The 26156-nt window shown below is 45.2% G+C and overlaps 1 protein-coding gene across 2 annotated transcripts; it reads left to right on the plus strand.

Annotated features, from left to right (window-relative positions):
* Nucleotides 1-24748, plus strand: SLC49A3 (solute carrier family 49 member 3). 2 transcript variants are annotated; one of them, XM_039724143.1, is made up of 10 exons: nucleotides 1-161; nucleotides 9024-9182; nucleotides 10050-10269; nucleotides 15965-16041; nucleotides 16159-16296; nucleotides 16854-16970; nucleotides 18501-18653; nucleotides 20151-20308; nucleotides 21315-21427; nucleotides 22836-24748. In XM_039724143.1, exons 1-10 carry the CDS (start codon nucleotides 33-35, stop codon nucleotides 22988-22990), a joined length of 1419 nt encoding a protein of 472 aa, XP_039580077.1. In that variant the 5' UTR covers nucleotides 1-32; the 3' UTR covers nucleotides 22991-24748. The 2 variants fall into 2 exon arrangements, with proteins under 2 accessions (XP_039580077.1, XP_039580078.1); XM_039724144.1 differs by lacking the exon at nucleotides 21315-21427.
* Nucleotides 24749-26156: the final 1408 nt, after the last annotated feature.

Consider the following 26156-nt stretch of genomic DNA (forward strand, 5'->3'; position numbering starts at 1 on the left):
GCCCAGGCCGAGCCGAGCCGAGCCGAGCCGCGATGGAGGGCTCCGAGGCGGCCAGCCTGCTGGGGGAGAGCAGCCCGGGGCCGCCGGCCCGGTTCAAGACGTACCGGCGGCGGTGGTTCCTGCTGGCCGTCGTGTGCCTGCTGAACTGCTCCAACGCCATGGTGAGTGCGGCCGCCTCTCCCGGCCGGGCAGCCGCTCCCCGCAGCCGGCCTGCGGCTGGGACGCTCCTCCGGGCTGCTGGGGAGGGGGGCGGCCGCCGGCAGCCCCCGGTGCCCGAGCAGCAGGCGGAGGCGCAGAGCAGGCAGGGCACGCAGCCCTTCCGTGCCGCCTCGCTGTGCCGCAGGTCTGCAGAGCAGCTCTGGCCGCCGCTGCAGCTGCTGCTGCTGCTGTTGCGGAGGGAAGACGGGCTGACATGGCTTGCCAGAGCCAAAAGCACCTTCTGATTCTTCCTAGAAACAGCCAGGCAATCCTCAGGGCTCTGCCCCAGTGCCCTGTCTCAGATCCACCCCCTCATCCTTGGAGCACCGGAATCGGTTGTACGCGAACAGTTCAGAGAAGCCTCAGCCTGGCCGTGCCTTATGGACGGAATAACCGGCTTTTACTTTTGAAGTTTGTCGTTTTACTTATGGCCTAGGCCTTCACGCTTTCCTTTCTGACCGGTGGGATCCGGGACGCCGAGCAGTGGTGACGGGGGAAGGGCAGGATGGGGCGGGAGGGTGTGTGGGATCTCCAAAAGCACAGCAGGAAGTACCGCAGGAAGACTGGGACGAAGCAAATTGTGTCCTGGAGCACAGCAAAAGTTGCTGCCGAGTCCACTTCGTATGCTATGGGGAGACAGAGAAAGTATTCATCTTCTCTGAGGGTCACATGTTTCTAGCCTAAGAATAGCAGAGCAGTGTTGAAACGCCGTGAGAGAGGAACAGGAGTTAACTCTGCCGCATCGCTTGCCCGTGACAGCAGATTTATCTGGTCAGGAAAAGAATCAAGTTTCCTTTCAGGGTCTATTGCATATACAGAATGCTATAGGAGTGATTGTGCACTAAACAGATGGTTGCATGAACTTCTTTTTGCCTACTCTTACGGCCTTGTACTGAGAGACTTGAAAAAATTGCATGCCAGATCACACACCCCACCTGTTGAACAGATTTAAATTCAGCAGTTACAGAGATAAACCCATAAAGTTTCTTCAAGGAAACTTTATCAAGGCTTTGTATATGAAAAAGAAGCCCAGATCTTCCCTCATCAAATCATTGAAGACGTTGTTGATAATTATCAGACTGATATAGACTTATTAATGTTCTTGAGGATTACCATGCTGTGAATGCGGGCTGTCTGGCAGACAAGATCAGGCCCTGCAACCTGCAAACATTTAAATGCTTTGAAGGAAGATTAGCTATTTCATGATGCAAGAGTGCTGGAGTAGAGAAATGGAAAAACATAGTGAGAGTTTGGTTGTATATGGAAAAAAAAAGAAATGAATGCACTTTCTCAATGGAAAATCAGTATATCCTTTTAGAGTGTAAAAAAGTGTACTGCAGAAAAGCCCCATTGCTTGCTTGTGGTTAAATTGGCACAGCAGTGGAACACTATGTGACAAGAAATAAACTGACCCTGCTAGAAGTGGATGGTGGCAGCATGGGTGAAGGAAACTGTACCAAGACTTTTCCAGGATGTCTTGTAAGACTTTGACTTTGTTGAAATCTTACAGGTGAAATTGAAGGGTTTCTTAAACAGGTCTTTTCAGTACATCTGCAGTATTACTGTGTCCCCAGTGTGTTGCTGAAAACTTTGTTTTCAAAGTTTTCAAAGCCCTGGAATATTGACCTGTTCTGTCTCCTTTGTATCTTGACTGGCCATAGTATTATTTTTCCACAGCATGAAATCAGGCCAGAACTTTACAACTTCAAAACTGGGTGCCTAATAAATATCATAGAGTGGAATTACTGTTTCTAAGCCATTGCAAATACCTGGAATGGCATCTATGCTAATATATAAAGTTGTGAGCAGACATTTCCTGATGCTAAAGTTTCTTCTAAATGTTCCTGATAAAAATCACATTAAAATGGATGTAGTAGTTGAAAGTTCATGAAATCAAAGTGGTTGGTTGCTGTTTAAAAGTCACAGATGAAAAGATTAATTAACCAGTTCTGTGGTATGAAAAATTGCCCTGCAATTTGTGTCCTCAATTCCTGTGCAGATGTTGCATGCAGCACTTTGTTCTTTTTACACCTGTGTCAGGCTATATGTAAATGCAGGTAGTAAGGACACATGACTTTTGAATTGTCTGACTGGGACCTCATTTTGCTGGACCAAGCTTCCAGAATAATGCCTTGTATTCCTTATTCTTGTCTATAGACATGCAGTTTTCTGTTAGTGGCCTTTGCTGCAACTAGCAGTGGCAGTCAGGAGACAGTACTGAGTGGGGGAGACTTTCGGTGTCAAGAAGACAAGGTAGAAGCAACTTAACATGCAACAGCACATTTGGTCCTGCAGCAATGACAGGCTGAGAAAGGAGTATTTCTTAGTCAGGTTTAGAGCGTGGTTGAGCAAAGCCAGACCAGACCATGTGATGATGAAAGAGGCACTCTTCCCTATATCCTCCTTCTATGTTTCATCGTGTGAAATCCTTTCATTAACTGGTGCAGAGTGGGGTTGATATGATATAGAGGCTTTTACGCCAACAATAAATATAGCCCCTTACTTGTGCTTCTATTACTGACCTGAGTTTAAAAGCCTCTGTCTCTCCCTGCTGTACAAAGTGGGTACTACCTTAGCAGAAATTTGTTATCATTTCCTAAATAGCGCTATTCTGGGAATTCCTAGCTGACAATATAGTGTAAGAAACTCCTGCCCTATCTTAGGCAGCTGCTGTAGCACATAGCTCCTTCCTTTCTTCCTCCTTACTGTGAAGCTGAACAGGTGGGAACTTTCTATTTCCCATAGAGGAGAGACTTTCTCTTGCTTTAGCACTGGGGACACAGAAAAAGAAGAATGAAACCAAGAGTGTTTACTTCCCAGTTCTGTGTTCACCAGCATGAGCAAGCTGGGAAGGAGCAGGGGAGCAGAGGGTTGGTGCTAGCTCACACTTGGCCAAGTGGCTCCTGACTCACTAAGTGGAGGACTTACACCACCACTCAGTGTACTTGGGAGAGGAAGGAGAGCTGCACAAGTGGAGCCTGGCATGCTCCAGGGCAGGGTGCACACGCTCCTCACCCGCACCTGTCTGCTCCAGCAGTGCCCCTGTAGATACGCGTGCGCACACAGCTGCTGCTCTTTTTTCCTGATACTTCTCTTGAGAGCTGTAGAGTCTAAAAGTGACATCTTGGCAAGGATCTGGCCTTTTGTAAAGATCACGCCTCTGTCCTAATGTTCTAAACTCCGGTGTCAGCATGGGTGCTTTCAGCTGAGTACAGGCGCTGTTTGCTTCCAAACTGTGTGGCCCTTTTAACCTTGAAGATGAGGACTCTGGTGTAAGGGCTTCATCATCCAGTTTCAGGGGAGAAGAAGGCAGCATACATATCACAGAAAGACCTCTTACATCACCTTCTAAGCTGTCTTCAGGTGCATGAAATAAAGCATGCTGGAGTTCGCAGAATTGCTGTAGGCAAAGCCTGTGTGGGGACTGTTGAGCTGTGCTGGTGCTTGCTACGAAGCAGAAATTCCCACTTCATGCAATACAACCCTTTGGCTCTTTGTTTTAAAACTGTACATAAAAGGTACTGCAGGGCGTTTCTATAGTCAGCTGTGCAGTATGCTAGACAATGAAAAGCACTCCATATAGCAACCTTTGCTAGCTGATACCACCACAGACATGGCAAAGTGGCCTGATTCCCGCCCTGCCTGATTGAATATGCTTGCCTTTCTGCAAATATTTTGCTTTCCACTTTTAGAATCTTGATTTGTTCATAGGGAAAGTAGGCACTGATTACCAGCTTGCCTTTTGCGAAGAGCATATTTGGCACTGCTTTTGACAGAGTTGTACCTGGTTATATGTGTGATGCATCAATATATCATTGCTGCACTTTGAGATTCATAAATCTTGCATCCGTCATGTATGCTGTTTTCAGCATACATGACAGCTCACAGCTGTTGCTTACCAAAGTGTAGAGCCTGTGTGGAGTCCTGCCTTCAGCCAGCACTTTGCTACCATTGCAGACAGAAAACTGGTGTCTCACAACCTACCTCGTGCTGAAATGAGAGGAAGGACAAATACTGGGCTCTCTTCAAATGGGTGGAGAGAAACCAGATCTTGCAGGTGAAATTGGTCCTGGAGAGTCTGTGTGGTAGTGGAATCAGTGAAGGCAGTGGGGTGGAAGAACTGAACCAGGAGAAGATGGGAGTTATAAGGGGAATGAGCGTAGGAGGAAAACAAAAGGAGTTGGGCTGATTCTGCGAGGAAGAGAGTGGGATACCTGTAAACCCTTACCTATCAGCTAAGGGTTTACCAGGATATCAGAAAGGACAACATAAAAACTTAAAAATGGAATCAGAATGAAATCAGCTGTAACCTGTTTTGATTACAGGAAAGCCTATGCAGGCCTGCAGTTGTCATAAGATCATGATCATAGAATCATAGAATGTTGTAGGTTAGAATGGACATTAAAGATCACCCAGTTCCACCCCTCTGCCATGAGCAGAGACGCCTTCCACTAGACCAAATTGTTCACCCAGCCCGACCTTGAACACCTGCAGACATGGAGAGACCATAACCTCTCTGTGCAACCTGTTCCAGTGCCTCGCCAACCTTAAAGTAAATTTCCTAATATCTAATCTAAATCCACCCTCCCTTAATTTAAGGCCATTCCCTCTGGTTCTACCACTATATACCTTGTGAAAAGTCCCTCTCCATCCTTCCTTTCAGCCACTTTTAATGAAGATTAAATCTCAGTTAATGGAGAAGAGACCAAGCAGTCTCTGGCAGGTGCATGAGAATTAAAATGTCAGCTAGAAGAAGATTAAAGCAGAGGGCAAGAGAGCTGAAAGTGGACCCAGAACCATTCCCAACATTAGTGTTAGTCAGATAGTTTGAGTCTCAGTGCCCTGGCCCTGGTGCAAGCTTCATTGTTAAAGAAGGTGTGGAGGGGCCCTCCTGTAACTGACAATATGAGTTGGCTGTGGGTGGAAAACATTTCTGTCCTTTTCTTCTAGTGTTGGGGCATGGCTCCCCAGCCAGACAGCTGTGTGCGGTGGGAGTTACAGCTGTACTCCAGTGCCAGCTGGAGTTGTGGGTCACCAGGGGCCTTTCTGTCCTCTTCCTCAGCTGCTGAGCACAAGTTTTTATAGTGAAGAGTGTATGCTGAGGTATGTCTTCCAGACCAGACTAGCATGCACTGGAGCTTTTGCTATCTTTAAACCTAGAAACCACAGTGAGATGAAAGTGTTTCTAAAGCTTGAGCTCAGAAGAGGAGTGTAGGAACTAAAAGTCCTGCCTCTGGAGAAGAAACAGCGTCTATTATTACGCTGGCTGTTGCAACATCCTGCTAGATGCATATCTGAAAGTAGGGAAAAGTCCATACCAAATGCTGAAGGAGCAAATACCATGATCTAAGACATCAGTGAAATAATGAATGATATTGGATTATACTACAGAAGGAGCTGTAATTTGAAAACAATGAATGTAAAATCTGTGAGAGATTGCTGGGGAAGTGAGTTTTGACAAGTGTCAGGGGATTGAGCTCACAAACTCATTGGCTTGCAAAGGTAAGAGTCCCTGTGATTTAGTGGCTCTGCATGGGCTTCCATGTAAATTTTTTTATTAACTTGCAATGGTCCAGAAAGTGAACTGCTGCTGACTTTCATTATCATCTGCTCTAACTTGTGCCAAATTGAGAATTTGTCAAAGTTTGCCAAAAGGTTTTCATTAATTGTAGCACTGGCAGGGCTTTGAAGGGATATAAGCTGTAGTAGGTGAATGCAAATTGCTTGTCAGCATCGCAGTCAGGAATTGACCTTGTGGCATCTATCGAGCTGTATTCAGAGAATGCTTGTGAGCATGGATGAAGCAGTGCAGTGCATAGCAAGGACTCGTCTTGATGCCTTCTGCAGCTCACACTGAGGCTCTGGTTTTGTGTGGCCTGTCAGGCAATGGAGCTGCATGCAGCTTGACCAGACCACAAGGGTGTATTTCCACAAAGTGAAACTTGTTCAGGGACTGAAAATTGTGAGGACTGAACAACCCTGCATGAAGTATCTCTCTGTTTCTCCTTTCTTTATCTGTCCCAGAAGCAACAAGCTTGGGGTCTGACATCCTGTAACCCCACACATTGTGTCTCCCCTTGTCACTGCGATGTACAGTGATAAGCTTTGATACAGGTCATTCAATTAAGACTTGCACTTGATGATCCTTGTGGCACCCTTCCAACTCGGAATATTCTGTCATTTTGTGATTCTGTGGTTTTGGTGTGCCAGAGATGAGTGAAGAAAATGGCCCTTGGGGAGTGGCGGAGGGCAGAATCTTTCTGTCTCTATTCTGCATCTGTGGAGCTTTGACCTCACCAAGAGAGAGCTGCATCTTCTTTACCTGTTCTACCTTAGGAGGCTTACCTCAGGGCAGCCCCTGTGTAGGTGCCAGCCTTGGCAATGCAAAGTTTCAGAAGAGCATGTTGGATAAGGGTTCTAGCTTCCAGCAGAAGACCTTATTAACTGCTGTGGGTGAAGTTACCATAACTGGGAAAACCAAAAGCAGAAGGTGGCATACTGACTGAGTATTTCCCTGTGTAGGCAAAACTCCACAATGCCACTTTTGGTGGCCTCTTTGGCTACAGTTGCATCTTGAGCTCCATCGACCAGTTCTGAATTTCTGTGTTAGAGCAACACATGGTAAACAATGAAACATACATTTTCTCTCCAGACCCATAAATAGACTCAGTTCCTATTTTGATGGACAAGCTCATTCTTGAACAAGCTGCAACTTGCCACCCTCCATGCTCTCACATGGATATGCTAGGACTGGAGCTCTTGCATCAGGTCAGGAATATGGAACAGCTCCTGTGTTTGGTTTTCTTCATGAAATGGTTTTACTAGATCTAATGGAATTGTGCCAGTGCTTGATCCCAGATTACCTAGATGCATACAGTCACTGAACAGAAAATGCTGCGCTTTGGCTTGTGGCATCACTTTCCTAATGATGTAATGCATGGTTGAGCATGTTGTGTAGTGGAGCAGGAGGGGTGAAAATGTATCTGAAGCTGGCTTACAAAATGTATAATCTCTTTAATTGTTTCCTGGTAGACTGTTTCATCACCACCACTCCTGTGTGGAAGGTATTGAGGAACCCAGAAGTGCTATTGTTGGAAATACACAGCTGGGATTTGTTTAGCAATGGTTTAGCATCCCATAAGGAAGCTAGTGCTCATGCCTTAGCAATGCTTGTAACATCTAAACAATTACATTAGCATTAAACAATTAAACTCCAATCCCAGTCTGATGGAAGTCTGGAAAGTGACCTGGATTCGTCTCCTTGTTGTCTAAGAGAGCAGTTTCCTTCAGTACCTAGCATCTTCCTTCATCAGGCTGTAGAAGCTGAGTAAACCAAATCCATCTGCTACCTGACCTTTGAATGATGTCACATAGATGTGTCTGAGCCCAGCATGCTGATGTGAGCTTTGAATTGAATACAGGGGGTACAGCATGGCAACTCCTTTCAGAAAAGAAGAAAGGGCTGATGCTAGGAGTCCTTGCTAGGCTGCTGAGAATATATTCAAAACTTCTCTGTTACTACCATTTACTCGTTGGATAAATGAGCTAGATGAAAAGCTTAGGTAAAGAATCGTTTGCATGTCACACAGGCTATTGTCACACAGTGACTCTAGGGAGAAGAAAATACCATCTCTCCTCTGCTCCTGTCAAATGTGGTAGTTTTTATGGTCCCTATCCATAAAACCCAGGGACATTGGAAATAACAAGAAGCAGTTTGTAGGAGCACACCTTCCTCTGAGATTATCAAAGCCTTTTTCATTTACACATAAACCCCACATGTGATGCTGGGTGCAGTATGCAGCTGTGAAGAGGAAGCTTGTGATGACAGGGGAGTACCTGGAAAGCAATTGTGGCTATAGTTCTTTTGTAAAAAGCTATAACTGAAGTTTTTGTTCACATTTCTGCAAACTTTATAACCTTGAGTATTCAGCAGCAGCAAGATCATCTTCTAACAATGAGGTAGTCTGTAATCAACATTATTGAATGGTTAGGCCATTTGACAGGCTAGACCAGTCTTTTTGAAAAGCACCAGGATGCATCTTGGCAAAGAATCTACAGAAACATCCTCTAACTTGTAGTACCTCATTTTCTTTCTTGGATGTGATCTTAGAACCTGATTTTAGGATCAAGCAGTTCTTGTCATTTGCCTAAGAAACCAGAAGCAGACAGGAGCCATGAAATCAGTGTCTAAAACAAAGTCTAGGGAGCTGTGGCATATGGCACTGGAAGAAAAATGTTGATAGTTGTTGAAGTACCTCTTCTGTGTGTACCTCCCTGTTACGTCTTCTAATACATTAAATAATGCAATCCCTGGGTAATTTTCTCTCTGTTGAGTGTGTCTAGGAAGGCAGGGAATAATGTATCTCTTGGCTGACACATAGTAAACTTATTCTTACAAGGCCACATCCAGGTGTTACAAATTGAACTGAAAGTACCAGTCCAAGTATAAGGGGATTGTAGCTTCAGAGAGGAGATGGCATATTCTATTTTGTTTATGCTAACACAGAATGTGTTTACGCTAACACAGTCCATGTGGTTTCCATCAGGTAATTAAGTGCATCAGAGCCAAAGATACTGACTTCCACTTTTGCCAGCCTCCAGCATCAAGACTAGGGGACTGGGGATGAAGCAGTGAAATGTATGGGGTGCTCTGTGCCAAGTAACTGCAGACACTGGAGGTTTGAACTTTTATTACCGGCCTTAACATCACAATTTCAAGGAGAGACTAGGACAGCGAGCCTCCTCACAACTCAGTTTGAGGGGATGCTGTATAACTGTTCTGTTGGGGTGTTCATGCTTACTGATTTTTGGTCTTTGTTTGGCAGCTGTGGCTGACGTTTGCTCCTGTGGCTGATAAGACAGCTGCTTACTTCCACATTTCCCTGGAGACGGTCAACTGGCTCTCAATGGTGTACCTCCTCATCTCGATCCCATTTGGCCTGGTGGCAACATGGGTCCTTGACAGCGTGGGGCTCCGCTGTGCTGTGAGTTGAAGTGTTCTGCTTCCCTGAGGCAGTTTCACCTAGAGGTAGCAGTAGAAGCACAAAGCAGTAATGTACATGCTTTGAATAGGAGTCTTGCCAAATGCTGCAGAGAATTAGCATGCTGAAAGCTCTATACTAGTTCAGTAACATCAGCTCTGTGGCAATGGTGGAGAGACCAGTGGGAAAAGTCAGAAAAAAGTTGCATGCTTGCCTTTTCCAGCTTTAGTTTTCATTGTCTTAGCCAACTGACAGGGAGAGATGACTGTGAGCTGACTCTGTGAAGAGCTTTCTCTGATTGGGTCAGATTTGGTGTAGAAAAATCTTAGCACCACAATTTTGTTAACTGGGCCAGTTTAAGGAATAGCAGGACAGAGTGCAAGCAAGAGACCCCTGTCGTGTTAGAGCTTCGCCTCTGCTAAGCCAGCTTGCAGTCTGTACACAATCTCAGAATTGTGTCGTTGCTGAAACACTAGCATGCTAATAGAATAGAGGAACATTTGCAGAATCCATAAGCTGCATGATTCATTGCCATTATCTTTGGATTGTCACAGCAAAATATGGGTGATGGTGCAAACTTGATAACAAGGTGTGATTAGTGAACTTCAGATTTCTCATCAATGTGGTTCCTGTATAGAGCTGAGAAAGCCACCTTGCTCCCTGTCACCCCAAGACACTCCCTAAGGAGGCGGGTAGGATCAGGAGCATCTTGCAGTGGCCCAGAAGGGTGGGGACTGTCTGCAGGCAGTGATTACTAACACCCAGTGTCTCCTGCAGTGCATTTGGGACCTCGCTCATGCTAATCTATTGCATTAAATTCTGCCCTTCAGGCTTCAGCACACAAATGTGTTTTGTTTCTGCTCACTGCAGGTGGTCCTGAGTGCATGGCTGAACATGGTCGGTAGCATCACACGGATGTTCAGCGTTCTGAAGTTTCTGAGCTTGGGTTCCCAGAATTACTGGTACCTGTTTGTTGGACAGTGCTTCTCTGCATTAGCACAGCCTCTTATCATCTTTTCACCAACAAAGCTTGCAGCACTATGGTTCCCAGACCACCAGAGAGCGACAGCAAATATGATTGCATCAATGTGTAAGTGATAGCTGCAAAGTAACATTTGCTGCCTCTTGCTAGCAATTTGTTTGCCTTTCAGAGGCAGCAGGCAGAGAAAGTCCTTTGTACTTCAGGCATTTGCCCTTGCAAATACAGCTCTACCCAAGAGTCTTGCAGTCATGTGCAACAGCACAGGTGAACAAGTGGATATAAGCCACATCCAGGTGCAGTGCTCAGTATAAGCCATCCAGACTCCTAACCTTCTTCCTCTCTTCCAGGACCAGGTTGTCATCTTTGCCTAAATGTCACATAGGTTGATGACAACCCTTCATGTTACTAAGTGTTTAGTGGCCTTAGTTTTGCAGTTTCTTAGGAAGGTGTCTTAAATTGCCATTGTAGTGGCAATGGTCACAGTTGCCAAGTTCTGTAACTGGATTGAGGTGAGGTAAGGCTGCTGTGGCATTTTTGCCCACCAGTTCATCCAGTAGGAAGGCTGAGCACGTATTCCTAATTGGTGTGTATGCCCACACAAACAAAATATACTTGTCTGTCTGCACAAACATGTTGGGGATGCTAAATGGCAGGGCTGTCCATGCAGAAAGCACACCTGCCTTGCTAAGTGCCTGGAATCTGGGAAACTGGAGGAGAGGCACCAGATAAGCTTGGTCTAATCACATTCCTCTCTTGGCTTCTTTGGGCACAGATAGAGACAGGATACTGCACCTGATAGACCTGTTTCCTCCCTTTATGTGACATTTTACCCTGCAGCCAAAGAAATCTCCTCCTCTTTTCCCCAAGGACTTGAGAGGTGCTCCAGAAACTGGGCTGGTTCACTGGCTCCAGCTGTGATGTCTCACAGTACCTGCATGTGTGTGGCAACCCCATCTGTCCTTTGTTCGGAACAGACAGCAGCTGCCTTCCCTCCCCATTGCCTTGAAGCTGTAAGGAAGGGTTAGGCATGGGGAAAGAAGAGCACCCCTGTGCAGCTTTTCTAATGCTGCTACTGGACTAGAGCATGGGCAGTGTTGTTTAGCAAGAATGGATCTATGGTGTCAGAACAAATAAATAATTTTTGCACTGCTTTTCCTAGAATAGGATGGATATGAGGACTCACCTGGTTTTCCAGTGCTGAGACAGACCTTCACCTCTTCTGCTGGAGAAGGAGCTCTGTTGTCAGTCAAGCATTACCAAGGACCACTGGGCACTTGGTGCTTCACTGCCCTGGAGGACTGTAGGCTGCAAACAAAGGGCTCTTTTAAAGTGAGAGAGCAGCCAGAGAAGCTAAAGAGCATTTCATTCATACAGCATCTGCAGTCTTTACAGAACCAAATAAATCTAACTATGACAAACAACAAACTTGAAGAGCAAGGAACAGTGGAATCCCAACACCTGAAGCTGTTCAGTGTCTGGCATGTTGGGATGTCAGAGTGCAGGCTGAATGGGCTGTGATTGTTGTCTGCTGCAACACCTGCATGTTGCTTCCATTAATAATGCCTGGTTAAATCCATAATGTATGCTGTACAGTATCAGAATTTAATTTCAAGAAAATTTAAATACTGTCTGGAAGGAGCATCTACCACAGTCCCAGTCTTTTAATCCAGTGGTTAATTGACTCATGGCAAATGTCAACATCTTGATGCTCTTTATGCCCCATGTATTCAGTCTCGTTGCACCTGTCTGTCGGGTTGTTATCAGCTCTTCTTTACTTTGTCTTGAAAGACTGAATGGCTCTCACCCAGCTACTTTACAGCCAAATTTCCCTTTGCTTCTTCATACTTGTCTCCATTCTTTCTGTTGCTGATGTGAGCTTTTTGTGTCATCTTGCTCCAATTTATCAGTGCCCACTTCCTGTGTAATTAATGCTGAGCGGCACTCAGCATTCCAGTACTGTCAGTATCAGTGCTGCATACAGAAACTGGATCTACAGCCTCCTTGCTGTTAATGCCTATGGTAGGCTTCCGTGGGCTTTTGTGATAAATATGAACCTTGCACCCAGGATCCTGCTGAGCAGCTGAAATTACTATGACTCAGTTGTCATAATGATTAATGACTCAGCTCAAGTGTTTGTTCTACCCATCACTTGTGGAGACTTACTTAGAGAGAAGCAGTGCAAGGCCAAGGACTCAGCCCCTGTGAAGATCACAAGAAATTCTCCTGTGTCAGAAGGAGAAATAGTTGTCTGAGTCCACTGAAGTGACCTCTGCTTCATTCATAGGAGTCTTCATTTATTGAAGTCTGTTCGTATATCACTTTCTTCCCTCTGAAGAGTTCCACTGCATCAGGATCACTGACCACAAAAAACACACAGCCCCACTGCAGAGTACTGCAAGCTAGTCCACCAGGACCCCTTGATCATAATGTATAGTTGATTAACTCAGTGGCCTCCTTTCCATTCATTATCTAGGCCATGTAATAGTTCTTCCCAGGAAAAGAAGGCAACTGAAACCATGTAATTACTCAAGTGGTCTCCTTTCAAATTTAGCGCAATGCGCACCTATACCTTTCCAACCCTCATATACACTTTCTGGAACTGCTTCAGCATGTTGATAGTTCATGGAACAGCTGACTAGTTTACAGGCAGTCCCCTACAATGCCCAGTTGCATTTTACCCCAACAGAGGAGATGTAATCCATCTCCTTGGAAACTGCTGTTTAATTGTTTCCATGTACTTAGAAGCAGATAATATATTACCATCATCATAAGCTAGTACTTTCTCAAGTACAGAGTAGAAATGCTACAGTTTTATGCCATAGGATTATTAATGATGCCTCAGCATCATTATAGACAGACAGGGGTGGAAGTCACCTCTTGAGATCATCTTGTCCAACTCCCTGCTCAACCAGAGTTGTCTAGACCAGCTTGCCCAGGTTTATGTTGAGTCAGGTTTTGATTATCTCCATGGATGGAGTTGTAGCAGCTTATCTGAGCATCTTGTTTCAGTGCTGAACAGCTATCACAGTAAAGAAGTTTATATTCAGGTAGAGTTTCCTGTTTTACACTTTGTACACCACTGAGAAAAGTCTGGTTCCATCTTTATAATTGCTGATCAATGTTCTTTTCTCCAGGCTAACTACTCCCAGCTGTCCCAGCCTCCTTAGGTATGAGAGATGTTCCAGACCTGTAACCATGTCTTTGGCCCTTGACTGGACTTGCTCCACTAACTTGGTACCTTGTGTCAAGGAACACAGCATTGGACTTGGCACTCTGTATGTTTCTCACCAGGGCTTAGCAGAGGAGGAGGATCATGATCTTCCACCTGCTCTTCCTGATGCAGCCCAGCATGCTGTTGGACACCTTTCTGCAAGGATTCATTGCTGGCTTATAGTCAACTTGCAATCCACCAGGACCCCAAGTCCTTCTCTGCAAAACTGCTTTCCAGCAGCTTCTCCAGGCTGATCAGTCCCACGTCTTTTAGTGGCTCCTCACATGACAGGAGCTCTAGTTCTCTAATCATCTTTTCTCTTTTCTGGACCAGTAGAGAGGTGTCTCTCTCACACTGGGAACCTGAGGACTGCTCACAATTCTCCAGATGTGGACTTGCTAGTGCTGAGTAGAGGGTAAAGACCAGCTCCCACTGACAACACTTCCTAAAGCTGGACCCAGGATTGTGGTGGCTTTCCTTATCAGAAGGCTGTGTTGCTGGCTTATGGTCAGGTTGGTGTGCACCAGGACTCCCTGCCCACTCCTCGTCTGGTCCTTCTCTGCCGAGTTGCTTTCCAGTTGGTGAGTCTTGAGGGGTACTAGTGGATGAGTTATTATTCTTCCCAAGGTGCAACATATTATTTCCTTTAGTCAAACTTCACAAGGTTCCCCTCTGCGTATCTCTCCAGTCTATTGCAGTGCCTCTGAGTGGCAGTATGGCCATCTCTTCTGCAAGTCACTCTTCCCATTGTCACATCATCTGCAAACTAGCTGTGGGTGCACTCTGTCCTATCCAGGTAAACTGTATGGCCCCAGTATTAACCCCTGTGGTGCATCACTGATGACGGGCCTCCATCATAATGATGACAATCCTTTGGGCCCAGCCATTCAGCTGGATTTCAGTTCATCTTGCTGCTCATTTGTCTAGACAGCACTTCATCAGCTTGTCCTCAAGGTTGTTATGGAGATAGTGTCAATTGCTCTTCTCATCCATCCAGCAGTCATTTCACTGTATAAAAGCTACCAGGTTAGTTAAGCATTTTTCCTTTCCACCTTGTCATCCCTCATGTGCCTGGAAATGGTAGCAAGGATTGATTATTCCATGACCTTCCCAAAAGCCTGAAGTTCCCTGGATTCTCCTTCTTGTTCTACTTGAAGATGGGAGTGACATTTCCTCTCTTCCACTCCTCAGGAGCCTCTTGGAATTGCTGTGGTCTTTTAAAGGTAACCAAAAATGGCCTTGCAGTGGAAACAATCTGTTGCTTCCACACTGATGCGTCCTATCAGGCCCACGGATTTGTGTCTCTGGCTTACTTAATGTTCTCCAACCTAGTCTTTCTTCATTGAGGGTAAATCTTTATCGCTTCAAACTTTACCTCTGATTCCAGAGCTGAAGGTCAGTCTTACCAATCACAGAAGAGATGAAGAAGGCATTGAATACGTTGATGTTTTCTGTGTCCTTTGTCACTGAGTCTCCTGTCCCATACAGCAACAGGGCCACATTTCTCTAACTTTCCTTTTTCTGCAAAAGTAGTTAAGGGTACCTTTTGCATTGCCCTTCACCAGACGCACCAGGCTGGCTTTGGCTTTCTTAACCCCATCCCTGCACACTAGTTGAAAAGCAGCTTTACTTCTTTGACTGTTTGCTGAATGTTGTCTTAACATTAAAAAATTGTTGTTTGCAATTTTGGATGTTCCCAAGCTGAGTACCAGAAGTGCTGCTTCACACACTGCTCAGCTCCAGTCCCATAGTAATGCAACTGCCTCCTGCTGTACAAAATCTGCAAGATTCTCTGCTGCTATGTAATTTTCGTACTTGGTAGTAGAGATCAATTTGTATACCTGCCTGATCTTTGCAAAGGAAGTATAAAGGCTTGATAGGTCTCAGGATTGACCTAGTGTCACTTTTTTGTTCATGGCCTTTTTACAAAAAAAGTAATAGCATCCTGGTGACCCTCATAAAGAGCAGCTTGAGAAACGTTGCCTGTCTACATCTGAAGAGCTGTGTTGGTTTGTAGATTCCTATATATGAGGAGGACATGGACATATTAGTGTAAGTGCAGTTAAGAAGCCACTAAGACAATTAAGGGAAATGAGCTTTTGTCGTGGCAGTAGAGGCTAAGAGAGCTGTGCTGTTCACCCTTAAACAGAGGATTTCTCTACACAATGTATACATGCCTAATGGCGTAGGGGAATACAGAAAGAAAAACACCTCTGTAACTCCTGCTAGGTAACACCAGGACAGATGACATTTTAATTTTGTTCCTTCAGCTTGACATTTACTGATGCAGCCTTGTGAGAGTGAGGACATCATAGTCCATAGCTGAAAAACAGTTTACAGGAGTTAGGAGTTAAAGGGAGATGGTTTTATAGAATGGATTTCATGGGCATGAGACAACATATGTGGCAAGAGTAAGACTACACAGTCAACTTCCCCAAATGTTCCCCTCCTGGTTCTCTCTCTATATGCCTTGTTTTGTTCTTGTTCATTACAATGCTACACATTGCAGCTGGGATGCTGGCAGGCAGTAGGCTGGATACATGATCCTGACTGCTTGCATGAAGAAAATGTTTCTCTTCTATTTCCTTCCAGCCAATCCCTTGGGCATTCTTATAGCAAACTTGTTGTCCCCGGCACTAGTTCCTGAAGGAAAGCACATTCCATTGATGGTAAATGAAAACTGCTTTAATCAGTCAGCTGGGCTGATTTGGGTCCAGCTGATTTATTTCTTTGGAGGTGGTGGAGCTGGAAAGACTGGTAACTTGTCTTGTCCTTCTGTTGCGTAGCTGGGTATTTATGCTGTCCCAGCAGTAACAGCCTGTGCTCTAGCAACTCTGGGGATTCACGAGAAGGTCCCGCCAACGCCTCCATCAGCCAGTGCCACCAACTCCAACTCACAGCCATTCTTCACAGGGCTCAAAATGGTAAGTGTTGCAGCATAGGGCCTGCCATGCTGGAGTGAGGGATGCAGCTCTGCAAGGTGGGGATGTGCTGAACAATCTGCTTACAAAACAGACTGTGAATGCCACTCCTCCAACCTGCCATGGAAAACCCTTAAAGGAGATCAGTATTCCTTTCTTCCTCAGGCAGTGGAAGCTGCTCACAGCAAAGGTGCAAGAGATGCTATCTGACCATTCAGCTGTGGGCTGGGAGCCATTCAGATAGCTCAAACAGGCAGACTTGGGCTTATCCAAGAGGAGCACACAACCTGAATCTTCTGAGCAGATGTGGTAACAGTTAGGATAGCACATGGCAAAGCAAAAGAAGAATTTGAGCACTGAAGGATTCCTTCCTCCCTGACATGGTCCCCATTGTAACTTGTCCTCTGGCTGAACTGCCAGGACAAAGCCACACCTTCATCAATGATCATGGGGTTACCTTGTCAGCAATTTGAGGAGTCAGAGCCAGTGATCCTCAGGTTTGTTGTCACAGACAGGCCTTTTTCCTCCTCCACTTATTTACATTAATTTCTTTTTTTTAGCTCCTGAGAAACAAGCCATACATCATCCTCGCAGTGTGTTTTGGAGGAGGAATTGGGATGTTCACCTGCTTTTCAGCTCTGCTAGAACAGATCCTTTGTGAAAAGGGGTATTCAAATGTGAGTCTTCTTGCTTTTCTCCCCATTGTCCACATTGTCTGTGATACAATCATATTGATATTCCCTCATAAAGGACTCAGAGCAAAATGAAGACAATTGAATATGCTGCAGTCTCATATCTTATTTGTTCATGTTATCTAATATAGATTAAGCAGCAGATTAATCCAGAATGCAGTCAGATTCTCAGTATAATAAATGACCTGCATTTTCATTATTGCCCATGGCCAGGCTCCTGCTTGCAAATAAATTTTTTGTTTTAGGAAAAAAGAATATTGTGATTTTTCTAAGCCACTCCAGAGCATTGCTCTCTATGCAGCCTTCTGTCACCTACTCCAGAGTAGAATGGGGCCCAGGCAGGCCCTAGAGTGAAGCTGAAGACCAGCTGATGTAAGCACCTTTTCCTCTTTGCACAAATTTACCTGAATTCAGGGCAGCAGAAGAGGTCAGTGGTACTGTCACAGCTGTTTATTCAGTCTTCTCATGACACCAGCAGGTGCTGCTTTTACAGTTCAGCACAGTATGTGCACAGATGGTTCCTGCTGCTCTCTCCGTCCTGCTTATTAGGAGTCCCCCTGCCCCCAGTTCAGGTGTTTCCTCTCAGCAGGCTGCACTTCAGTCCTGGTGTTTGTATTGCCATGGGGGTCCTCTTAAAACACCTCTCCAGCTGTTAACATATGCACATTAACATGTCTGGTCTCTATCCACCCCCTATTCAGCTCCCAGATCTGATATCTGGCTCAGGGCTCCATAGCCAGGTCACATTTTGCACACCCCATTGGCTTTTAACTGGAAACCTCTTAAACTTTGCAGCCTTGCTTTCTGTGCATCCTGATTTTGTCCCTGTGTGACTGGCTTGCCCTTTAGCCCAGAGAAGCTATTCCATATACCCTTTCATTCCAGTGCCTCTGAGGGTCCCAAAAATGTTTTTCCAAGTTTGTTGAAAGCTTCTCTGCTTTCAGGATTGATGTCTGCATTTAAATTCTTGTGGAGCTGAAGAAGTGCTGTAAGCATGTGCCTTATCCTAGCCACTGCTCATTGCCTCTCTAGTTAGACTTTGACACAGCCGGTGTCTCCTCTAACATGCTTTGGGTGTGCCACTGCAGGTCCCTGGTAAGAAAAGGGCCAGGAGGGTAATTACAAACTTCAGCAGGTACCAAGGCAGCTGGGCCTGTTGCCAGCAGTGTGGACAAAGCACCTGACTGCCACTGGAAGAACCCAGTGTCTCCAGGCTGGAATATTTAATGCCAGGGACCTGTTCTGGCTCTGCATCCAGCCTCCCCTGACAGGTGTACAGAGATTTGTCATCCTTTGGGAGTGCTGCCACCCTGCTGTCCCCACACACTTGTAAAAGCACTTGGACTCTGTCATTTGCTACTCAGAGCTCTCTGAAGGCTTCAGCTACTGCAATGGGCAAGGAAGCTTTTCCTGCCTCAGGAAGTGAACTACTGGTAGCTGACAGATGGGTCAGTGACATTAAAATCTCTGATCTAACTGCTCTAGTTTCTCATTACTTGTTCTTCTGCCCTCCAGGATTTTGCTGGCCTGAATGGTGCACTGTTCACAGTCTGTGGTTTGTTGGGTGCTTTCCTGCTAGGCATGTATGTCGACCGGACAAGGAAGTTCATAGAGTCCACCAAGATCAGTTTCTGTCTGAGTGCACTTGCCAGCATCATGTTCGCAGTGGTGAGTTCTCCCTTGCATTGTGCCATTCCCATGGGCTTATTTCTGTTGCTGTCTGATAAATCAGCAACTTAAACCAAGGTCATTTGATGTCATAGTGTTTATTCAGCCCTGTGTTACGCTTTGGGATTATCTCTTTGGGTTGGGAATTTCTTGTTTTAAAGAAAAACCCTTTACTGAGTCACTGTGGAGCCTGAGACAGACTGATTTGGGATAAATAGGCATAATTTTACTTCTCTGTACTGGCTCACTATGTTTGTGTACTAATTCCTGAGACCATTCTTTCAAACACAAAAAGAAAGGGAATTGCTAGATATTTATATCACAGAAATGAACAAGAATGTCTTGTTTTTCCAGCTCCTGCCTTTAACAGTGGTGAGTGTTAGGGTTGTAACATTAGTGGAAAGCACCTAGTTATATTCTAATTCTGAAGTAGTTCCTTGTGGGGGACAAGAGAGGCAGAAGAGGAAAACGCTTGAATTCAGCCAGGAGAGGAATGCACACCCTGGAGACTTTACAACCATGGGGCCAGGTTACAAGTACTGCACTCAAACACAGCCATTGCCAGTGGGAGCCATCACACAGCAGGAATTTGATCACAACACACAGCACTGCAGAGGACCCATAATGCTGCAGGTTTCGGCTTTCCCAGCAGCCTTATGCTGTGCATTTCTCTTGTATAATAAAAAATACAGACTTTCACTAGAGGGTGATCACACCTTCCCTGGGGCCAAGGCTCCAGAGATGGTAGCTTCATTTGGAAGAGACAGACAAACATAATGCTTTTGTCAATGTAGGACAAGATGCCTAAATCACACCTTGCATTTTCCACTTTCATATTCTGGCATTTGTTTTGAGGATGATTGGAATACAAGCCAGCTTGCCTGGACTCAGGTGAAGCACTAAATAGGTAAGAGGCTGTGTTAGGAGCAACAAGCAAGCCTATTCCTCCTGCCCTTCCCTCCTCACCTTCATCTGATACAGATGAACTGTTAGTTCAAAGTAGTAGAATAAAAATCACCCATTCAAATCTGTTTGATCCCTTTGTGCTTTGAACTCAGATTCCAGACACACAGAGTTTTCCTTGAGTGTCTGACTGATTTTCCCTGTAATTGAGCTGTAGCAACCCAGAATTCTCACAAGTAACCTAATACAAACATAATTTCCAAAAAATTATTTTGTTTCAGGACAAAGGTGTGTGTTTCACTTGGCCTAGAGAGATGTTGAAATACTACTGTAAGTTACTGACTGGTGGAGTTACTATAGTGCAACCACACCACTGCTTTTCAGATAATTCTGCTGATCCTCTCCTTACTTCAATTCAACAGATAGCTCTCCATTTTGTAGCCTTCTGTTGACTTTAGATGGTTGAGAGTGAAAAATTGATTTCCATAAAAGGTAGGGAATATACTGAGACTTCCTACAGGTTAAAGGTTCAGAGACTTTCTGCACAACAGTGCTGACATCGAGACTTTGGTATTGGTTTCTTTTTGCCTGCAGACTTCTCGGTTCAGACATCAGGACATCATGTTGGCCATTACCAGTTCACTCTTCGGTTTCTTTGGTTTTGCTATCTACCCCATTGCCATGGAGCTGGCTGTGGAGTGCTCCTACCCTGTAGGAGAGGGCACATCTACAGGCCTGATTTTTGTTGCAAGGTAAGCAGATTAAATCCAATTGACAGATGAGCTTGGGTTCCAATACACACACACAGACACACACATACACACACACAGGAGTGTGGGTGCAGATACAGACATCAGTGCTTGCTGTCCTGCTGAATGTCTTTCTGGTGTCTGTGCACTTGCTTCTGGCAACGGGAGCCTGCTGGCTAAGCCATAGCGTTGAAGGGCTAAATGCTTTAAAGCAGGGAGGACTATGTGGAAGAGGTGCAAGAAAAGCAGTAAGGAAGATGAGGGTCTCCCTTGGCTGGCACAAAGTGTGATTTAACCATGCCCAGCACCACCTGCCTTTGAAGTAGATGAGGGTTGCATGCCTGATAGAGGCACCCATTCCCACACCAGTACAGGGACGAGTCAGTTCCCAGTGATCTGTTGAGGGACAGTGGCTGTCCTTCCAGTTACCAATTTACTTGCCTGGGGCTGGCTCTGGACTTCAGCAGGAATGACTTGTTGCAGCTCTAAGCAGCAGCACCAGTGATCTGATGCCATGTGTTTGTGTCAGGAGGAGGTGCAGCAGCAAGAAACATCAGTGAGGGGCATCAGACACTGCCTTTGAAGGCTGTTGTCTCTTACTGGTTGTGGACTTAGTGACTGCTGCCAGCCAGCTGTGAATGAGGAGGAGGCTGAAATCACAGCCTTTCTTGTATCTTCAGTTCTGCAGTGAGAAGTGTTTCCAAGTCTCTGCCCAGTGAATATGCCTCAGGTTTTTGTCAGGTGTAGTTCAACACCTGTTCGCCTTCAGAGGGAGTATATAGTGATCCTGGCACACTGGCCCTGTGTCTGGAATTGACCTGGACACCCTGTGGGACAGGACCAGTTAACCAAATGTCTGGGCCAGAGGAATCCAACAGTAGCTTTCTCTGCTAGAAGCACCATGCTGCAGAAAGAGGCATCATTCTCTTCCGGCTGGGGAAGGTGGTCCTGTCTGCAGCACTGGTACCTCAGGCAGGTAACATAACTGCATGTTGGCTTCTCCCCACAGCCAGATTGAGGGTGTGATTTTAATGATTCTTCTACAAGCTCTCACTGTCCATGTTTCTGAGGATCCATTTTCCACCTGTGCCCTTGATGAGGATGGAGCCCTGGACTGGACAAGTACGTATGTCCTTAGGAAATTATGCTGGACACTCGGTTGCACCCCGTGTACTCCCCACTCTCCTCCAGGTCTCAGTTTGAGGAACCTTGCAAGTCTGATTCCTATTGTAGAATATTTTCTAACCCCCTTTCTGAGTCTGATGGTGTACTCCTTGCTGCTCCTGCTAAACCAATCCATCAAGATTGAAATAGTAAGAACTCTAAAGTACCACGAATGCCACTGCTGGCACTGGGTTAAAATTTCTCTTGCAGTCACCCTGCAGAGACTTGAGTTTCATAAAACTAGAAAGCAGTTGTTCTGAGGGGAAGACACTGGCCATTTAGCGTAACCAGGGCTGGTTTTTATACTGGAGGCCAAGGTTACAAATGCTTTGACTGAAAGCTACATCTGTCTGTTCTGCCTGTATTTGTAACATACTCGTATAGCTTTGTTCTCACTTACTCCAGATTTCCCTTCCATTCCAGCAACTGAGAACAGGAGCACATAAGTGTTTTCAGTGCAGGATAAACCCTAGTCTTGATCTCTCAGCTGGTTCATATTTTTGTAATACTGACCCCTGGGGACACCATAAGCAAAGGCTGACTATCACCTGTTAAATACATCCTGCTTGGCTGAGCAGAAACTCCCCAGAATAAAGTCCACTAGCTGTAAGGAATTAAGGCTTCATAATAACTGTCCCCAAAAAGCAATTTGACTGCTTCATCTCTGAAAGCCTGCAATTTAATCAGATCAGAGTTGGATCTTGGGATTAGATACCCATTCATATTCCTTTTGTGGTCTGATACATACAGGGAAATCTGTGGAGAAGGGGATGAAGACGTTCATTTGGAACAGTGGTGAAATTAGAACTAATTGCAGGCTTTGTTGCCTAATCTTTTAGATATACTTTTTTTCCCTTCAGAAAAGATTCTTTAAACACAAATAAAAGTTCATGTTAAGTGTACTTTCCTACATGTTGCTCTCAGATGATATTACAAGAAGCACTACCTGTGAGGACCTATTCCCTTGTGGAGCTCAAGTGATTTGATTCAATCTTTTTTGTAATGTTTTTCACTAACCCCCAAGACACAATATAGAGGGATACACGCTCCTACAAGTAAAACGTGTGCTCTGATGTGAGACCTCCAACCTGAGGTATCATGCAGGACACAGTGTCCTGGAAGCCTTCCACATTTTACCTAAATACTCTTCCTATGCTAGTGTTAGGTAAAGCAAGATTTTGGTCTGTTACCAAACTGGTAATGTCCCACTGTGGTCTGCATCCTGTCCTCAGGGGTATCTCTTGGCAGGTGGTCAGACAGAATGACAGATAGGTCAGACAGAATGTCATTTTGCGGAGTTGACTGTAGATTTCTGCACCCATGGGGAGTTTTGGATTCACTGCCTAAATGCGTATCTCTCTTACAGCTCCAGTACTGGTGCTGGCTGGCCTCTGCAGTGGTATGGCTTGTTTCTATGTGATCTTCTTCCACACTGACTACAAACGGCTCCATGCTGAGACAATCAGTGCTGATTTGGCCAAGGCAGAAGATGCAGCGACAGCACATGTTCCTGAATCCTAAACTGACCAAAAGGGGATGCCAAGGGTCAGGACTCAGACTAGTGGGCATGGACCAATCCTGAGCTGGTACACTGGGATATCTGTGTCATGTTGCACAGTAAGCAAGGACTAGAGCAAATAGCACCTTTGCTGTGCATCTCTCAGTCTTGTGTTTATTTGGGGATCTGGGCTGTTAAGAAAGGTTATCCTTCTAGAAAGGTCAAAGTGGCAATGGACAACTATGTTCTTAACTAAAATTTTTAGCCAACTTGATTCAACCTAAAGAAATGCCATAGTGGAGGGTAGCATTGTATTTCAGCCATTTTTAAATTTTCATGTACGTGGATCAAGGGTGAAGGTTTCAGAAAGATGGAAGCTGTGCCTACCACAAACCCAGTGGAAAACATCTATTTAAGGACTGTGGTATAGCATAACAACTCTTCCACTCGTGTTGGAGCTAATTGTGCCTTTTAGCTAAAGGGCAGTAGAAACTGGAGCATCCTTCCATTCCTGTGGGGATATGTAAGTATGTGATCTGTAATACAAGTCTGTTACAATGAGTCACTTTGTCTTCTACAAGAAAAAAAAAAGCCTTCCCTGTAGTGCTGCCTATAAAAGAAAACATCAGTAAGCAGCAGAAGTTAAATACAGCAGCATTTCTCACCCCTCTGCTACTCTGCTAAATGCTGAGACATTCAGGATTAGCTTGTTTCACTTGGGATTCTGTTTCTTCACCTCTTTTGCAGTTTCAGTGGTTTAAGTTTTCCACAAGAAGACAAACTTGCTGGTTTACTATTAGACTAATGTGATGCTCTCCTATCGAGCACCACTCCTTGGGGAATGACACTGTAGTGCCTGGCATGATAGAAGCTGGCAAAAGAACTGGCAAAGGTGACACTTTAGTGCAGGGACTTGTCATAAGTTTCTGCAAGTGACAGAGGCTTTGGGGAGGAGACCAAGTAAGAAACAACATCAAAAAACGCCTGCTCTGTCTGCAACTGACATTTGTTCTTTAGTGTTAGATGAGACAGGAAGTGACACAAAAGATCCCTTCTGGAGTTCAGTTACACTGACAATTACAATGGGTACAACTGTATTTTTACATTTTACAGTACTTCCACAGCAGTGTAATGTCCTGCTTTGAGTTCAGGTCTAGGTGTACTACCTGAGAAATTCTTACTTTATAACACTTTAAAAAAAAAATTGATAGTTGGGATTTCGTGATGCTTCATGTGATACGTCTTTCAAGGGAATCTGAGTAGTTGCTGATTAAAGGACCCTGATGCAAATTGAATCTGTGACTAGCTTCATCCAGTCCAGCTAGGAGCCAATCCCAATGCCACGAACACACTGTGCCTGGGGAAAATTGTACAAAGGAGCTCTCTCAGTGTCTAAATTCTCTCCTCCATTAGCAACTGGAAGGCTCTCCCTTTGTTAAACATGTTTGCATCCTTCTAAGGAGCCTGCTTGTTCCTACAGCTCCAGCTGTGCTCTCAGTAGTAAGCACTGATGTTTGTCAAAAGGAGCATGAAAGAAGTCTGAAACTAAAGTGAAACAAGATTGTTTAAACCTGTCAGAGGAATGAGACAGCTGTCTTTCGCAAAACTAGCTGGTCAGTTCTGCAGCCCTGGAACTAACATACCAAACAGATTAACGCCAAATTTACCTGCCACTTCTGAATTCCACTGTACTGGGAAGCAAGAAGCACTTGATATTTTATAATTTTATATATTTACAAATGTTTATGGGTTTTTTTAATAAAGGGTGGTTTAAGAAAGGATTAGCCTCGTCTCACTGTATCATCTTTTAAAATGTATTTTATAGATGCAAGGGTGTGTTGGATCTGCTGTGCAGCACAAGGCAAAGGCTGCAGTATTTTCTAGCTGTGCTTACACTGACAATGTGTGAAGTATAATCTCAGAGTAATCTCAGATTGTTAAAATGGACATGTGAAATTAGCTGTAGGATAAACTATGGTTATCTCTGTTTTGAAGGATAGGTTAAAAGAGGAAGGAAATACTGCTAGCAGCTGTCTCCAAAACCTGCTGTTGCTCTGGTGAGAGAGTCTGCCTTGCACCAGCTGAGACACTATTATCTTTATCCAAGCACATAAAAGAGATGACAAAAAGGGGAGACTTTTCTGTCTACTAATGCATGAGGCATAGAGGTGTGTGAGACTCTTTTTGGATTCCTGATGAGTAGTTGCTCCCTAATTCTATGGTTTGTCATACCCTGACAGTGTGCCATAAAGGTGTGATGGCACTGCCAAGCAGTGAGGCCAGACAGCTCACGCAGGTACCTGCTTTGCAGCATCAGCTGTTCCTGCTGTCTCAGCTAACTTCACATTTTGCGTTTAGAACAAGAGAGGCCCGAGTGTCCATGCTAGTCTGTAATTACCACCACAGTTGAAGGAGACTTTCTGCTGTGTTCTCTTCAAGATTGTATAACTGATTTATCTCACAGCTCACTTATAGATATGCCTTTCCTTGGAAAACCTATGGAAAATGTGAAGCTGAAATCTTAGCAGAACAGAAGGATTTTGATGTTAAGGCCTGGGCCAAGTATGCTGGGGACCCGTGTCCTTTCCCTGCCAAAGGAGTGGCCTTCCATGAACCCAGCAGAAACCTCTACAATTAGGTCTGTAAGCATCACTGGAAAACTGCAGAAAGTCTTCTGCAAAGGTGAACAGTCTTGGCTGTGGTTGGGTCGCACTAGAGCCCCCCCTTTTTTGTGAAGTCAAAGGAGAGGAGACGGGACAGTCATGTCACTAGTCCCATTACAGCAGTGGATCAGAGAGAAGCTCTCTGAAACAGGCTGGGGATACACAATCTTGCTGTGGCTGCAGTCTGAGGTGTGCAGTGCAGCCTCTCCCTACAGCAGTTCTGTCTGGGTGGGGACAGCACACACCACCAGGAGAGATAGGACAGGTCTCAAATTGCAGGAAGAGACATGTTTCTCCTGGGGCAGGGAGAGGGAGCAGACCTGCATGCAGAACACATGCACCTCCTGCAGCAGGTGGCTGAGCTGCAGAAGGCAGTGAGAAGGCTGCATAACATCAGGGAGACAGAGAAGGTGTTAGCTAGCTGGTCCCAAGCTCAGCCTGCAGTGGCCCCATAAGCAAATGACCAAATAGCCAGAAAGACTCCCTCACTAGCATATATGGAAGGGAGGGCCTAATAATGCAGAAG

This window comes from Passer montanus, unplaced genomic scaffold, assembly GCF_014805655.1.
Source record: "Passer montanus isolate IOZ18808 unplaced genomic scaffold, ASM1480565v1 scaffold52, whole genome shotgun sequence".
NCBI lineage: Eukaryota > Metazoa > Chordata > Aves > Passeriformes > Passeridae > Passer > Passer montanus.

Bases quoted from the DNA above. Each gene is read 5' to 3' on its own strand.
- SLC49A3 (XM_039724143.1), top strand. From the start codon at position 33: ATGGAGGGCTCCGAGGCGGCCAGCCTGCTGGGGGAGAGCAGCCCGGGG. The intron at 16,297-16,853 runs GTAAGTGTTGCA...TCTTTTTTTTAG, and splicing joins TCTTCACAGGGCTCAAAATG to CTCCTGAGAAACAAGCCATA. The intron at 18,654-20,150 runs GTGAGTTCTCCC...TTTTGCCTGCAG, and splicing joins CCAGCATCATGTTCGCAGTG to ACTTCTCGGTTCAGACATCA.